Genomic DNA, 16,871 nt, shown 5'->3' with positions numbered 1-16,871 from the left:
CCCAGATGAGAACTCCCAGCAGGAAAAGAATTCATCTGCAGGAAACTAGAAAAAGGCCTTTTTGTGGGAGGAAACCATTCCAGATCTTTACAAACACCAGAAATCCCAACTTTTCCTCTTTAGCCTGAGTTTGGGTTCCAGGAAGCGGTGTGTGTTCAAGCTCCGCCCCCAGCAGCATCTCATGAAGCCCCTCCTCCAACATGAGGCCACTGGGGAATTCTGAATGAACCTTTACATTTCAGCAGAAATCTAAAGCTAAAAACAGGAAACTGACTTCACACTGACCACTGATCCACACAGGGGGACGTCCTAAGGGGCGGAGTCAGCCACTGGAGAGAGCAAAAAGGAGAAATGGGGGTCACTCTGGGCCTCTCTGTGTCTGGACCTTCAGAGGGACAGTGGTTTGGTCCAGAACACGGATGCTAAACTAGCTCTCTGGAAACTTGAACTTGTTGAATGGGAAACTTCCTGAAATCTTCTTCATCTGTTGACTTGTTCTTTCTTCATCTGAATGAGCTCAGTCCTCTCCCAAATCCAACTCCATCTATCTTCAGTGCTTTGGACTGAGTTGGAGCAGAACTAGAGCTTTCTCCAGATGTCCTAGTACTTTTAGATCAGTGTCTTCCAATATTTGGAGCCCAGGTTCACTTCTTTCCCTGACAAAAATCCCAAAAGGCCTACCAGCCACCAAATAGTCAGAAACCAGAGAAACTTGGTGGTCTGCATTGATGAGAAACCAGTCCCTCCAGGATGACACATGGCTTTTTGGAATCATTTCACACACAAACAAACGGGAAGTTGTGCTTGTTGTTCTGAGAAAATGCAATCAAATGTGTGATAATGGTCAATGTAAATGTTTAGATAAAGGCTGTAGGGGATTCAGGGATTGTGGAACGGTTGTTGTTTCCTTCTGGGTTAAAGTGCAGTTTTGTGTAACCTCCCAAAGAGGAGAAACCCAAAAAAGAAGGAAAAGTAAAGAGACAGGTGGAAGCCATCATGAGATTCCTTTCAAACAGGAAGTTCTTTGTCATTTCATGCACTAGTTTCATTTAGCTCTAGTTGTTGAACATTCTAGAAACTCCTAAAAACCTTTTCTGTCCACTTTGAAACCATATGGGGCTGACTTGGCCTTGCTCGCTGGGATACGGCCAACATCCAGAAATCTACCAACAGACATTTTTAGCTCTAGTTGTTGAACATTCTATGTTTTGAAGAGGCAGGCTCTTCTAAAAGAAACTAGCAGGAGCCCCAGCGCTGGTCTTTGCTTGGATTTGTTTTAGACTTGTTCAGAGTCAAATGCATGTTTTAAGGGGAGGAGGATTATTTTGTTGTTGCTGTTTTTGTTCCTATTCTTACAATCCACTATATGTCCCGTGTTGAATTCTACTATTAAAATGTGGGAAACAAATGTTTAACAAATCCAAATCAATCCTAAAGCCTGGAGACTGGATGGCCGTGGTCCTCCCTTTGACCTGGACAGTGGTTGCCATGGCGACCTGCACACTCACCAAGCTGGAACTTAGAAGAAGAAAAAGAGACCAAAATGATTGATAAAGCAGGTTTTTCAGGGAAATCCCACAAAGTGCTTTCCAAGCTAGAACTAAGAATATCCAGCATGCATTTGGAAAAACTCATTAGCTTCTTGTGGAAAATGATGAGTCATTGTAAAAGCATTCTATGAATGCTCAGAAAACTTCCTCTAAGGTTGTGGTTGTTTGGAGAAGTCCTCCTCTTCAAAGAAGTTCTCCTGACCATCTTCAAAGCCACTTTCTGCTTTTTCAAACGCTACTGTTCAACAAAAACTTGGTTTCTGCCACAAAACCAACCTTAGACACTGAAACAGAATGAATCCAATGCAGAAATGTGTTGACACCTTTAATTCAAAGCTTCAATCAGTTTGAATCTCATGAAGAACATTTCAAAAATCCACATTTGGATCAGGCGTCTTCATCAGAGCACAACTCATGTTTCCAGGACTGTGACTCACCAATAGATCCTCATTTCCTTTACACAATCTGTTTCCATCATTTGGATTTTTCATAAAAACTTGAGTTAAAAAAGAATTGTTGCCCCAAAATGTCCAGTTTGAATAGTCTACAGTTTGTTGTGTTTGGTTGCTAGGTAACAGGGTCTTTAATGTCTATGATGTCATGGTGGCTTTCAGAGTTGAACTCCTGAATATGACGGTAAACATTTGGATTGAACAAAAATGGGATTGAAGCTCATGCTAAATCCTGATCTCAATGCTGAAACAACCTCCTCCTAGATTCTGGTTGTTTGGAGAAGTCCTCCTCTTCCAAGAATTCCTGAAAAAAGCCCTCAAGGCAAGGCAAGTTTATTTGTATAGCACAATTCGTACACAAAGTAATTCAAGGTGCTTCACAAAACAGAAAAATGCATTGAAATCACAATACATCATAGAAATAATCAACATAAAATTTACTTTAAAAGAAAAAAAAAAGATTTAAAAAGAAAGGAAGGAAAGAAAAGTGCAGATAGGACCTTTCAGTCATATATACGGCTAAACAGAAATGTTTTAAGTCTAGATTTGAACATGAACACAGAAGAGGCCTGTCTTACGCCTTCAGGGAGGCTGTTCCAGATTTTAGCTGCAGAATATTGAAACGCTGATTCCCCTTGTTTAGTTCTGACTCTGGGCATCAACAGGAGGCCGGCCCCTGAGGTCCTCAGAGTACGAGATGGTTCATATGGCACTAACATGTCAGAGATGTACTTTGGTGCGTGGCCATGGAGAGACTTGTACACAAGCAGAGCTGCTTTGAAGTCTATTCTTTGAGGTACAGGGAGCCAGTGCAGAGACCTGAGCACAGGACTAATGTGATCATACTTCCTGGTTCTGGTCAGGACTCGAGCAGCAGCATTCTGGATGTACTGAAGCTGTTTTACAGCTCGTTTGGAGAGGCCGGTGAGCAGGCCGTTACAGTAGTCTAACCTACTGGAGACAAATGCATGGATAAGTATCTCCAGGTCTCGCTTTGAGATTATGTTTTTGATTTTGGCAATGTTTTTCAGGTGGTAAAATGCCGCTGATGTTACTGACTTGATATGGCTGTTAAAGTTCAGGTCAGAGTCCATGATTACCCCTAAATTTCTGACTTGATTTGAGGGTTTAAGAGACAGAGAATGAAGGTAGCTGCTGACAATTTCTCTTTGTTTCTGTGGGCCAAAAAGAATAACTTCGGTCTTGTCTGAGTTTAGCTGGAGAAAGTTGTTCTGCATCCACGCGCTGATCTGTTGGAGGCAGTGGCTGAGTGAATCCACCGGCCCATATTCACCTGTTGTCAGTGACACATAGATCTGAGTATCATCTGCATAGTTGTGATAAGAAATGTTATTACTGCGTATTAACTGCCCTAGTGGCAGCATGTAGAGGTTGAACAGAAGGGGTCCCAGGATCGATCCCTGGGGCACACCACAATTCAAGCCCATGTAGTCTGAGACACAACTCCCAATTTCAACAAAATATTTCCTGTCTTCCAGATAAGACTTGAGCCAACTTAGGGCAGATCCAGAGATGCCAACCCAGTCTTGGAGTCTGTGCAAAAGGATCCCATGATCAACAGTATCAAAGGCAGCACTCAGGTCTAGCAGGATTAAGACAGAGACTTTGCCATCATCAGTGTTCAGGCGGATGTCATTGGTTACCTTCATAAGAGCAGTTTCTGTGCTATGATGGGGTCCAAAACCTGACTGGAAAACATCAAACGAATTGTTTAATAAGAGAAAGTCAGTGAGCTGTTGGTAGACAACTTTTTCAAGGACTTTTCCTAAAAATGGCAGATTAGAGATAGGTCTGTAATTATTCAGTACAGTGGGATCAAGACCGCTCTTCTTCAGGAGAGGTTTAATGACTGCAGTTTTTAAGGCCTCTGGAAATATTCCAGATTGAAGAGACATGTTAACTATTTGAGTAATAGATGGCAACACACTGTTCAGGACAGACTTTAGAAATCTAGTGGGTAACACATCAAGGCAGCATGTAGACGAGCTCAGACGGGTGATGGTCTCTTGGACAGTTTGGTCAGTGACAGGTACAAAGTGAGTCAGCTTAGAGTGAGTAGGTGGCCGTTGGATAGTTATATGTGTTGTGGAGTTGATGGCTTTTTTAATGCCCTGAACCTTGTCATTGAAAAATACAGCAAACTCATTACATTTGGGTGTACAAACCAGTTCTATTGGTAGCTGGGTTGGGGGGTTAGTTAATCTGTTAACTGTTGTGAACAGGATACGAGAGTTGCGGCTGCAACTTCCAATTATTTCAGAGAAGTACCTTTCCCTTGTTCTGCATAAGATCTGGTTGTAAGCGTACAACTCCCCCTTATATATTCCATAATGAACCTGGAGTTTTGACTTGCGCCACTTTCGCTCGGCTCTGCGGCACAGTTGTTTCTGTGCCCTGACTAGATCATCATTCCTCCAGGGAGCTTTCTGTCTATGTTTTCTCAATTTAACTTTCATAGGGGCAATGGCATCCTCATTTCTCCTGACCATCTTCAAAGCCACTTTCTGCTTTAGTTTAGTCCAAACTTGCTTTATGCTGACAACATTTACAGCTTGAATCAATCTGAAAAATCCAAGGAAACAAACCAATCTAAGTCTGCATTCATGCCACTTCAGAACCAACAAAGCATGTTTCCAGGACGCTGACTTACCAATAGAACTTGGGATTTCCTTTGCAGAATCCTTCTCCGTGTGTTTTCCTTTGTTTTTCTCCCCAAAACCTAAAGCAGAGATTTTTGCTGAGCTGCAGAACAAACGTCTGACTGCTTTAACCGCCGTTGATGGTTTGTTGTGTTTCCCTCTATAGCTGCTATGGTCTTGGTATGGTTGCTAGGTAACGCTGTCTTTGATGATGATGACGTCAGAGTGGCCTCTAGAATGGACTTTTTTCTTGTGGAACCAGGAGCTGTAACCTTTAGGGCACTAGGACCCAGAAAGAGGTCCAGGCAGTGACGGTGTTCAGTGACGGACTGCGCAGCCGCACTTCCTCCAAACGCCACTATTCATCCAGCGCGTGGAGCGCCAGAGTCCAAACGGGCTTAATTAGATCAAACAAATGTGCCTCTATACCTTGCTGAGATCCCACTCCGATCATCTTCTGATCTACTTCCAAACTGTTCCCCATTATCTTTTGATGATGATGATGATGATGATGATGATGATGATGATGATGCAGTTTTTAGACAAAATAAAAATAAATTAAAAAACTGTGTCATTTTCTAGGACATAGTTTCTCCAGAGCAACAGCAGTTCATTAATAATTCACGTCTGAGGCAGGACTGTTGATGCAGATTTTGGCCGTCTCATTCCCATCATCCATCTGTGTACAGACTCCTCCTCTTTCTTACAGCCCCTCAAGCTAACATCGGCAGTACAACAAAAACAGCAGTATTGTAGATCTATCCATCCGTCCAGTTTAGATCCAGATTCCAGCTCAGATCAGGAAAACAAAGACGTTCATGGATCTATTTGTCTGCAGGAGGATCAGAATGAAGCAGAGCAGAGAGACTGTGTTCTGCAGAGTTTAGTTTTTAATCTACAAGCTATTATGAACTGTTTCTGTTCATCAGGACACGATTTTCTTTATGTTATTTTGACACAAGAACAATTTTATTGAAGATAAAATATCAATAAAAACAGTTATTTAATGTTTCTTATTGCCTTGGCTAAACATTGGGGAGCCGATTTAGCTCATGCTGGTTTGTGGCGCCTTCTGTCCGTTATACCAGGGTTTGAATCCGGGCTCCTCCCTGTTCCCTTCTCTACTTCTGTGCCGGTCCCGAGAAGGTTGCGTCAGGAAGGGCATCCGGCGTTTAACATTGCCATGTTTACCATGCAACTCGTTTGCTGTGGCGACCATTGATGAGAAAAGCCGAAAAAGAAAGACGATTGCCTTAGCTAAGCATTACATAAAAACAAGTTTTTTAAAAATTTATGTTTTCAAAATGAGCTCAAGGATATGTGATATTACTTCAAATGTAGTATTGTATTATTTGGAGTCTTGACAACAAAATGGAGCAGAAGATAAAAGTGGAGCTGAAAGTTTTTGCCTCCTTTCTCTGCCTGTGATGGGATGAAGGCTTCAGTTTCTGTCTCTGCTGCATCGACTGTGGGAGCAGAAGTTCATCAAATCTGTCTTCTCTGTTGCCTTATACTCCTTCCAGTTTTCTTTTTAGAGCTCATGTTTGTACAAATATACACAGATGATGAAAGTTTTCCAAAGTGACTCAACACTTTCCACAAAGTCCTGACCTCAATCCAAAGTGACAGAAAAGTCCTGATCTTCTTTCTACACTCAGTACCTTTTTAACGTAGACAGAAGAACATTTGGAAAAAAATTTGATTCAGACTTCTTGATTAGAATAAAACAAATTACACAGAAAAAATCAGCAAATAAGGGAAAGAAAGGAGAGGAACCTGAGGTAAACCTGCAGGATGGAGAACATTTCTGTCAGCATCTTAACAGCAGCAGCTTTGATTTGTTTAGATCAGTGTTTTTCAACCTTTTTTGAGCCACGGCACACTTTAACCTTGACAAAAATACCGCGGCACACCAGCATCCAAAAAAATAGATAAATAAAAAAAAAAGAAAAAGCTCAGTCTGTATTGATCTACAGCCGCTCTGCAATCTCACATGCATTTTTGTGATAATTGTTGCAGAAAAAGATGGAAGCTGCAGCTGTTTTTTTCTAAAAGATGTATTAAAAAATTAAGTCAAAAGATTCAAAAACTGTTTGATGTGTGTTCGTTGTTTTAAGACGTTAAGAGGAGAGACTCATTGTGCGCTAAGACAGTCACTTTACTGCATCATGGGAGATGTAGTGCCCGTAATCCGCCGACCGCAGAAAGACCAGCGTCTTTGAGCTTCATGGTTTTGTTCACTTGTTCCACTCTGATACCAGATTCTGTGGAAAGCTACACCGCTAAAGACGAGCTTTAGCTGGTATTTTTGTTAGAACAGAGAGACTTTTTTGCGCTAAATCGAAACAAGGAAGTGAATACTTTAACCACATCTGATTGGTCAGACTGATGACATGTGATTAAGCCTTCAATAATGATTGGTGGAGACAGTTAAAGGGGCGGGACTTTTCCTTACACAGTTATAGCTGCAGCTAAATCGCGGTATCCCGTTATTCTTATCAAAATGCCTTTAATAGAATCGAATAAACACAAAGAAAAAATAATTGTATGATATTCCATATTCTTAACTTATCAGTGTTTTATCAGGGCCTGTTTGGATGAACAGAGAGCTGATTTCTTGGAGATGGTAATTGCTTTTAGATCAGTTAATGAGGGCAATTTCCCACGGCACACTAGTGTGCCGTGGCACACTGGTTGAAAAACACTGGTTTAGATCATAATGGTTTATCTTAATTAATATAAAATTCAGTTTTCTTCATTGTCTGAGGATATGGAGCAGCAGTTCTGAGGTGAAGCAAGAAGGACAAAGAGAAGTGCTGGAGTACAGAACATCCACAAGAAAATTCATCTAAAACATTCAAAATAATCCTTGATTTAACCATCAAAGATGTTTGACCTCCATCCTGACACATTTAGGATCTCCAGCTGCAGAAAAACGTGTCAGATTTCTGTGTCGCTTCCTGAAGATGAGAAAAAAACATTTAGAACTCCAGATTTTTAAATTACAGATTAATGAAGAGAAAGCAAACACAAACATTAAATAAAAGAGAATGATAAATCTACACAAAGACTGAAAAAGATCCCAGTGCATCATGGGATATCCCCCTTTATCAACTGTTGTGGCAGAACCTCAGTCCTGTCAGCCTCTATAAACTCAGTCTGAGTGTGGAGCTGCTTTCTGGAGGATGTTTTCTCTCATCTGCTCCCTTGTTTTCCACGGGGAGTCGTGACCCCCCCCTGACACTAAGGATCCTTTTCTGTGGTTTTTCCACGGTCAGTCCCAGGTCAGCAGGGTCTGAGTCCTCTCTGTGAAACTGTCAGCTTCTGTTGATGAATCTGAACTGATGACAGTAGATGAGGAATGTGTCTTCCTCTCAGTCTGTTTGCTGGTTTTTCTGGAGGCAGCAATGAAGGTTTGATGTTTTTATCCAAAAATGTCATGGAAGTAAAATCTCACATTCAAATTCAAGTGGACTGTCAGAGTTTAATAATAACCTCAGGACAGAGATAACCTGATCTGATTAACTTAGCAGTCTGTGATCTGCAGGAGGAGACCAGGAGCAGGAGTTCCTGTCTGCAGACAGAAGAGGACAAACAACATCCAGAACTCACTAAGACTCTACTTTCAGGGATCATTTCTTTAGTCTGGAACTAGAGGATTGTGTTTCTACAGAGGTTGGTCTGGCTGTCCATGATGATGAATGAAGATGTTTCCTTCAGAGCAGGAAGCTGGTGAGAAGATGAGAATCTTCTTCACTGATGAAGACTGTTCAGTGTTTCTGGATGTGACACTGAAGGAGGAAACATTGTCTGAGTGGACTGTTGGTTTGTATTAAGATTAAATATTTGTTGTTTCTTTCTATGAAAGCAGAAACCAATAACCAAGCAGAAATGTGTGCTGCAGATGCCATGTTTGCCACTAGAGGGCAGCAAAGCAGCTTCAGTCTTTGTCATTGTTGCTGTGTGAGCCTGAAGGAGCTTCAAAGTGAGCTGCAGCTTGGTTCAGACAAACCTCCACATTCACACACAGATGTGATCCTGAAGAAGTCTGAACAGAACATTTCAGGAGAACTCTTCAGTCCAGAACATGAGCCTGCATTGTTCCTGAAACTGGGATCAGAGTTCTGCTCTCTGCTCCAACAGAACCACCTTCATGAGCTCCTGGTTTCTTCTGGATCCTCCAACATTCAGACGCTCTCTGACTGAGTTCATGTCTGCACAGAAACCTTCAGGATTCTCTTCTTCCACACGTCTTTCACTCTGAAACTCTCTTCTGAATGTGGATCATCTCAGTCAGACGTTCAGCAGCATCAGAGCCGTGCATGTGCTCCTCCTCATGAGTCCTGAAGCTGCACCGTCAGCTGCAGAGCTTCAGAGCTGCTTCCTTCTCAGACTTTCCACTTTCTTTGGCTCTCTGGCTCTGATGCTGCTGCTGCTGCAGAAAAACCAGCAGCTGCAGAAAAACTCTGCAGAGACTCACAGAGAGAGGATGGAGGCAGCAGATGAAGCTGCTGCAGACTGACAGCTGATGGAACTGAAGCACTTTCTACATTCTAGTTCCAAATGTTCTACAGAATCAATCAGAGGTTGAAAGTCTTCCTCAGTACTCGAGTACTTTAGTTCAGCAGTTCCTCTTTTCCTCTAAGGTGAAGCTTCATGTGGACGACTTCTTCTTCTCTCCTCTTTTCTGGAGCTTGGGCTCCATGCAGTCTGATCAGCTCTGATTTGGGCTTCAGTTGATGTTTGTGATCAGGAACTCTGGATTCTTCTTAGAAGGAGACGTTCTGCCTCTTTAGCAGAGAGCAGAACGTTGATCTGATCTGTTGGAAGCCACTCCATCCTGAAGCTGCACTGCTGAGTTCCTGTCCACCAGGGGGCAGTGTTACGGCTTTGCCTGCCTTATTATTCTGCTCATCTGTCAGGTTGGGACTTCCAACACACAAACATTTGACCTTTTCACTTTATAAAAAAGTTTGTTAAACACTTTGGTGACTTTCAGATTTATAAAAACATTTTTTATGTTTTATTTCTGTAATTATTGGTCTAAACTTTTCTTCCTGAAGGCTGAACTGCAGCTTTCCTCAGGTCTTTCATTTTCTCCATTTTTCCCTCCTTTTCTTGGCTTCCAGCTCACCAGGCATGACCTAGACGGCGCCCTCATGTGGACGGATGAACACATGACAGAGGGGAAGGACAGAGCTGCACAGCAGGGACGAGCAGAGACCTTTGTGTCACGTGGAGTAACAATAAAAACAGTAGAAACTCCAATAAAACCAGTAGAACCAGACTGGAAAAGCTCAAAAAGTTCAAAAAACCTCTTGAAAAATGCAAAACTATATGAACTCTGAACATTAATGACAAATAAATGGTAATTAAAAACCTTTATGGATCAGAACCAACAGAAATAACAGGTTGATGCTGGTCAGACGTGCACACACAGGACCCTAGGGGGGTTTGAACACCTGGGGCCTGTTTCAGAAAGGAGGTTCAACCAACTCTGAGGTTGAACTTGAACTCTGAGTTGGTCAATCGGGAGATTAACAACTCTGAGTTTTCTGTTTCAGAGAAGCTGATCCGAGTTAGGTCAATCAACTCTGAGTGGACTGATTCGGAGGTGAGCGTGCGCACCGCGTCTATAAGAAGCCATTATCAATGGAGCGCAGATATCACAGGTCACCATGGCAACCGTGAAAAAAAGAGGTCTGCGTATTTTTCGCCAGCTGAACTTGACGTGCTGCTGCAGAGTTACAGTGAATATGAGCACATATTCCAGAAGAAAAGCAACACCGCTGCATCTGCAAAACAGAGACAGTTAGCGTGGGAAAACATAGCTGCTCAAGTTAATGCCTAAGTTTGCATTTAAATCATTGTTATAAAATATTGACTGTAATAACTTTTTAAATAGCGTAAGGTGTGAAATAAAAAATGGCGATATTTAGGTGTACTTTTGAAGTGTTATTCCTGGTGTAAATGCATGAAATGCTGCATAGTGTACAGAACCAATCTGGGGGAAAATGCATTTAACGTCGGTAATGTTTAGAGGACTTTTTTGTTAACCTTCCCCTCTTGCAAACGTTGGTCAGTTTAATTTTAATACATGCAATTGTGTTTTTAAAAGTGAACTTTTGTCTAATGTTGAACCTTTCGCTGCGCGAAGACTTCTCCTTTCTTTTCTCTCGTCTTTCCGACCGTGGTCAGAAGCGCAGGGGAGATTTCCTTCAGGGCCGAAGGGAATTCTCCTTCGGGGTTCACTTCCCGTTGGAAACCCTCAACCTCCAGAGCGGATTAAGAATGACTCCAAAACAGTTATTCTGGGAATGACACCTTCTCTTTATTTAACTTAGTGCTCCGTCCTCCGAACACACAATATATTCCACGCACACACCTCTGCTCCGTGCTCACCCCCCCCCCCCCATCTGCACCTGCAATCGCCCCTCCCCTTCTCTCTCGTGGCTCGCACCCCGCTCAGCACACACACACTGCAACACTACCCCTGTATTGATCAAGTGGTATAGGTTTATATGGGATTAAGAAAGTAAGCAGTACTAGCAAATTGTGTTTCCAAAAAGTAATTGTTACATTAATCTAATTCAATGTCCCTGATTTCATTTTCATGTAGATGCAATCCTGCAGGAATTAAAAGACCATGGCAGCAGCTAAAAATGAAAATAAAAAAATCGAGTCTTCTCAAAATCCTCGTAAATGTAATTCTCTAGGAATTAATGCAGCCTCCTCGTCTATTGGGTCCTCCAAAAAAGAACAAGCCATTCTTGTCACTGTTCTCTGTGTGACGGACATTTGGGCAGTGAAGGTTAAAGCGAAAAATACCGCTTCGTCTTTAAAAAGGGGAGGGGACCGGCATAAACTTTGAGTTTGGAGAATAAAACCTGCTCCCGACCAGGTTAGGTTCACAGCATAAGTAACCATGGATACTGACTCCGAGTAAAAGTTACCTCTCTTTCAGAAACGGGTTTGACTTACTCTGCTTTCTCTGGTTTAACAAACCTCCCATTCTGAAACGGAAAACCCAGGGTTTCCCTGATTTCAGGGTTAACGCACTCAGAGTTTACACTTAACCTCCTTTCTGAAACAGGCCCCAGGTGATCTGTGCAGCGTTGCTCTCCTTCCCCCCATGCTTCCCTTCTCTCTGGCTCTGGGGGCATCACGGCGGTCCTGCTGGTCCTGGCCTGGGTGGCGGATTTGGTCGCCCGGGGGGGCGGTTGTCCCCTGCCTGCTGCTGTGTCGTTGGGGGGGGGTTCCGGCTGCCGCTGCTGCTGTGGTGGGGGTCTTGGGGTGGGGATGGCTGGGCACTCTCCCTCCTTCTTTTCACGTTCCACCATCCATTTTAGAAGAACATAAACACTCACCTGAGCACAGGTGTTAGCTCACCTTTGCACTAATAGTTTGCATGATTGAATGACTGAAATATCTCACACTAGTTGGTTTAAAGGCATAAGTATGCGTGTGAACACTATCTGTTTTGTGTACATGTTGACATGTGGACATTTTTGCAGCTAGCAGGTGTGTTTATAACATTTGAGTGTGTTTGTGGACAGGCTCCGCCCTTTTTGTACTACATTTGAACCTTACCGTAATGATAAACAACCAGTAAACTTGTTGCTTTATGCTGCTTCATGGTCTTATCCCCCTTCCCCTCCTATTATCACCCCCCTACCCCCCCTCTCTCTCTAACGTCCCTCTCTCTTCTTCCCTCCTTTCCTTTTCCGTCCGGTCCAACACCAAAGATTTTTAAACATGGTTGAAATCAATAAAGTTTGGCCTCAATTACAAAAGGGGTTTATTCAGACATACCTTTGGTTTGTATGAAGTTTAATAACCCCTGTAGTTAAAGTAAAATATGTCCAACACAAGACACCCTCAGCTCTCATCTGTCTGCCCAGCTGTTGGACAGGACAAGTTTTAAAAAAGAATGCGCTTATTGTGCATTGGCTGCACCTATTTGGTGTCACCAAGATGAATTTCCATCCCTTAATGTTTACATACATTTAAGTATTGTTTGTAACTATGAAATGACCGAAAGGTTACTCTGGTAATCACTTTGTTACTAAAAACCTTTTTATGATTCTAAATGTATGGTATTTTCTTTACTATTTGTACTGTCATGACAGCGATGCTGCTGTCAGTTTACCTTGTTGTTGCATCTTCAAAAGTGCAGATTAAAATGTGACACTGAATTTGAAACAGCAATTTCTGCATCTATCATTAAAGTATTTATTAATAGTACAGTGGAAATTAGTAGATCTGGTTAGAATGTTGATTTACGGTATGCGCCCCTTAATTTTCTGGTTGTGCCCCTAAAATTTTCAGTTGGGGGCCACAGTGCTCCTAGTGAAAAAAGTTAGTCTGGAGCCCTGTCAACATTAAATATTTCTCCTCAGCAGATGGTGAACATTAGTCCAATAAAAACAGGAAAAACAGTTGTTCTGGAGTGTGATTCTGATTTTTAGATAAATGTGATATTTTTCACAGATATTTAAAAAGAAAAATGCTTCAGTCTCCATTTGGTCTAAAAGTTTTAACATTTATTCTCCTTAAAAGTCATTTTATGCTCACGTCTTTGAATAAATACGTGTTTCACAGTGAATGCAGTCCTTCATATTTAAAGTTCCATGCAGATTTGGAACCAAAAGTGTAGAACATCAATTAATTTACCCTTGAACTTTTTTGGAACAGAGTCCAGCTTTGGAACCGGCAGAGAACCAACAAACAGCAGAAACCCACACTGTGGGAAAGACTCCACACTTCTGACTGATGTTCACGTCCACTTTATTATTCACAGTAAAGATTGGAACAGAACACTGAGAACCAAAAAGAACAGAGGAACAGTTCTAATGTCTACTAGAAAACATGAATCACAAGAACACCAGACACAAACACCAGTCTGGTTCTTTATCCAAATCTTTTTGAATAAATTTTTAGGAAAATTCTTTCCTCACTAAATGGTAGGGATGCGGTTCTACTAAGACTGTGGATCGTTCCTTAGGTGGCGATCCGATTGAATTCATGAATTAAGCTCAACGTTTCACAGACCGAAACACGATTCTTGCTTTTTAATAGAATATGTTTGTACAGTTACTATAGGTGTGTATTTTTACAGGATGTATGAAAAAGTTTAAACTATATGTATTAAATCAGCCTAATTTAGAACCAAAGATCAAAATCAACAAAAGTGATACAAACACAAAGATTTATATAGAAAGAAAGAAATGGGGTTTGTTACTTCAAACAAGTTTCCATCAACATTCTGGTTACGTTCAGCAGTAACATAAACAACAAAAACATATACATATTTGTTATCGGGTTGCACGGTGGTGCAGTGGTTAGCGCTCTTGTCTCAAAGCAAGAAGGCACTCTGTTCAAGTCCTGGTTGGAGGATCTGAAAACAGTAGAGTTTGCATGTTTGCCCCTGTGCATGTGTGAGTTTCCTCTGGGGACTCCAGCTTCCATCCAAAACGTGCTTCATAGATCGATTGGTTGGTCTAAATGGTCCCTAGATGTGAATGTGAGAGTGCATGGGCCCTGTGACAGACTGGATGCAGGATGTCCCCTGCCTTCATGACCCCAAAAGGGAACAAACAGCTTAAAAGATGATTCACATGAAAATGTTCTCCACAGTTTCTCCATCCTAAAAGTTCTGCAACACTTTATGTTTTAAAACATTGCATATTGAAGCTGCAGAATTTGCTGATTCATGGTGATTCCATTAGTTAGTGGATTTAAAAGAAAATCTTTTTTCACTCGATGGTTACTAGCTCACATGCCTTGACAAATTAAAAACTGAAGTCCCTTCTTTTAGCCTAAAACAACAATGAAAATATGACAAAAAAATCAAAGATGTTTACAAAACATTTCTCATAATAATGTACACACTTTGACAACATAAACATTGTCTTATCAGAAAATACAACAATGGTCAACTAAATAAGTTTTGTCTAAAATAATAAAAAAAAAAAAACAATGGCAGGACAAAATGTAGTTAATGCCTCCTTTGAACTGAATTACTACATCAATGCTCTGTGTCATTGAGGCCACCAGATTGGGGGTAGTTACTGAAAAAGATTTAGGCAATTTTGGCAATATGGGATGGTGCAGAATACAACCAGTCCACCAGTCTGACTGAGATAATTTACCCCTCCAATACCAAAGCACTCGCTGGCAGGAAGGACACAACACACTTTGTAACCCTTGTGCTATCTTAGATGACCCCACCCTTGCATTGACGTGTTCTCCCTACCATAACAAAGGTGGAACATATTCATGTAATCCATAGACACCAGTGAAGATCACAAATCATTGAAGAAAAATTGTTCAGGGCACTGTCTAGTGGGTCTAGATGACCCAACTCCCAATGGTAAAGTGTCTAGGATAGCACAAGGGTTAAACATGATCACTAAATGTTTTTGACATAAACATTTGTTAGAATGTTCTTTTTTCCCATCGTTTTATTTAAACTTATACAATAAATTCACTAAATTAAACTAAGGCTTGAAATATTCCAACATTTTTCTTTTTTGTATATAAACAAAAAAAGTTCTTTCTTTTAAAAACAAAAATAAAAAAAATAAAAAACGACCAAATGGCTTTTTCACAATATTTTCCCATATACTGTACAAGTTTTCTGCTCTATGTTTTTCTGTTTTCGTAGTTGAAATCTTTCTGTAAATCCTTTATAAAAAAATGTTTTCGTTAAAAAAGAAAAGCTTCTCACCTGTGTGAGTTCTAATGTATTTTACTAAATTACATTTATGACTGAGCCATTAATCAGCCATAAAAACTATCTCTCACCTGCATGAGTTTTCATGTGTGTTTTTAGAATAGATATTCGACTAAAACTGGCATCACATTTATTGCAAGGGAAAGGCTTTTTTCCTGTGTGAGTTCTCATGTGTGATTTGAGATGAGATATTTGACTAAAACTTTTATCACATTCTTTACAAGTAAAAGGCTTTTCTCCTGTGTGAGTTCTCATGTGTGATTTGAGATGAGATATTTGACTAAAACTTTTATCACATTCTTTACAAGTAAAAGGCTTTTCTCCTGTGTGAGTTCTCATGTGTGATTTGAGACTAGATCTGTGACTAAAACTTTTATCACATTCTTTACAAGTAAAAGGCTTTTCTCCTGTGTGAGTTCTCATGTGTGTTTTGAGACTAGATCTGTGAATAAAACTTGCATCACATTCTTTACATGAAAAAGGCTTTTCTCCTGTGTGAGTTCTCATGTGTGTTTCTAGACTATATTTGTGACTAAAACTTGCATCACATTCTTTACATGAAAAAGGCTTTTCTCCTGTGTGAGTTCTCGTGTGTGATTTGAGACTAGATAATTGACTAAAACTTTTTTTACATTCTTTACAAGAAAAAGGCTTCTCTCCTGTGTGAGTTCTCATGTGTGTTTTGAGATTAAATTTATAACTGAAACTTTTTTCACAGTTTTTACAAGAAAATGTCTTCCTTCCTGTTTGAGTTCTCATGTGAAATTTCAACTGAGGCCGCCCACTAAACTTTTTACCACATTTTTTAGATGCACAATATCTTTCATCAGACCCAGTTTGGACATGACTTCTGTCCCTCCTCTTCCTCTGATCTCTGTTCTGTGGGTCTGTCTCTTCATCTGTAGTTGATGTTGATTCTGTCTCTTCATCTGTAGTTGATGTTGATTCTACATGTTGGTTTCCTCCATCATGACTATCAGTTACATTAAAGCTCTGTTGATTGTTTAGATCTGCTTCACTGTTCTCATCTTCCTCGAAAGTAGGAATCTCCATCAAGGTATCAGTCTCCTGCTTCAGATCAAGCTGATCTTCATCTTGACTGATGCAGAGTTCCCCTGATTCCTCTTTAATCTGTTGTGGTTCTGGTTCCTCTTTAATCTGTTGAAATTGTTGCTCCCCTTGTTCCTCTTCAGTTTGTGAAGGTTCTGGTTCCTCATGTTCCACTCTGAAGTTCCTCTGCTGATTGTTTAGATCTGCTTCACTGTTCTCATCTTCCTCATAAGTAGGAATCTCCATCAAGGTATCAGTCTCCTGCTTCAGATCAATCTGATCTTCATCCTGACTGATGAAGACCTCCCCTGATTCCTCTTTAGTCTGTGGATGTTCCGGTTCTTCCTGTTCCACTTTAAAGTTCCTCTGCTGGTTGCATTGATCTTCCTCTTCAGTCATCCAATGCTGGGGGAGTGCTGCAGGA

The 16,871-nt window shown here is 41.0% G+C and overlaps 1 protein-coding gene, 2 long non-coding RNA genes and 1 other non-coding gene across 4 annotated transcripts; 2 read left to right on the top strand and 2 right to left on the bottom strand.

Annotated features, from left to right (window-relative positions):
- Positions 1–812: 812 nt before the first annotated feature.
- Positions 813–5,105, bottom strand: LOC111946427. Its single transcript, XR_002872152.1, has 2 exons — positions 4,674–5,105; positions 813–1,518 (listed from the first exon to the last, which is right to left on the bottom strand). It is a non-coding gene; the product is annotated as an uncharacterized LOC111946427 (long non-coding RNA).
- A 3,170-nt stretch (positions 5,106–8,275) lies between these two features.
- Positions 8,276–8,481, top strand: LOC111946540. Its single transcript, XR_002872274.1, has one exon. It is a non-coding gene; the product is annotated as a small nucleolar RNA U3 (small nucleolar RNA).
- A 604-nt stretch (positions 8,482–9,085) lies between these two features.
- LOC111946437 lies at positions 9,086–9,915 on the top strand. Its single transcript, XR_002872170.1, has 2 exons — positions 9,086–9,584; positions 9,792–9,915. It is a non-coding gene; the product is annotated as an uncharacterized LOC111946437 (long non-coding RNA).
- Positions 9,916–15,233: 5,318 nt separating this feature from the next.
- Positions 15,234–16,863, bottom strand: LOC101162812 (zinc finger protein 260-like; the record flags this gene model as incomplete). Its single annotated transcript, XM_023949291.1, is given in 1 exon segment — positions 15,234–16,863. A coding segment is annotated over 1 exon segment (1,406 nt), but the record flags the coding sequence as incomplete, so codon positions are not given.
- Between the last annotated feature and the right edge of the window lie 8 nt (positions 16,864–16,871).

Source organism: Oryzias latipes, chromosome 19 (assembly GCF_002234675.1).
Source record: "Oryzias latipes chromosome 19, ASM223467v1".
In the NCBI taxonomy this organism is placed as follows: Eukaryota; Metazoa; Chordata; class Actinopteri; order Beloniformes; family Adrianichthyidae; genus Oryzias; species Oryzias latipes.
This window is presented reverse-complemented; position numbering and strand designations above follow the sequence as displayed.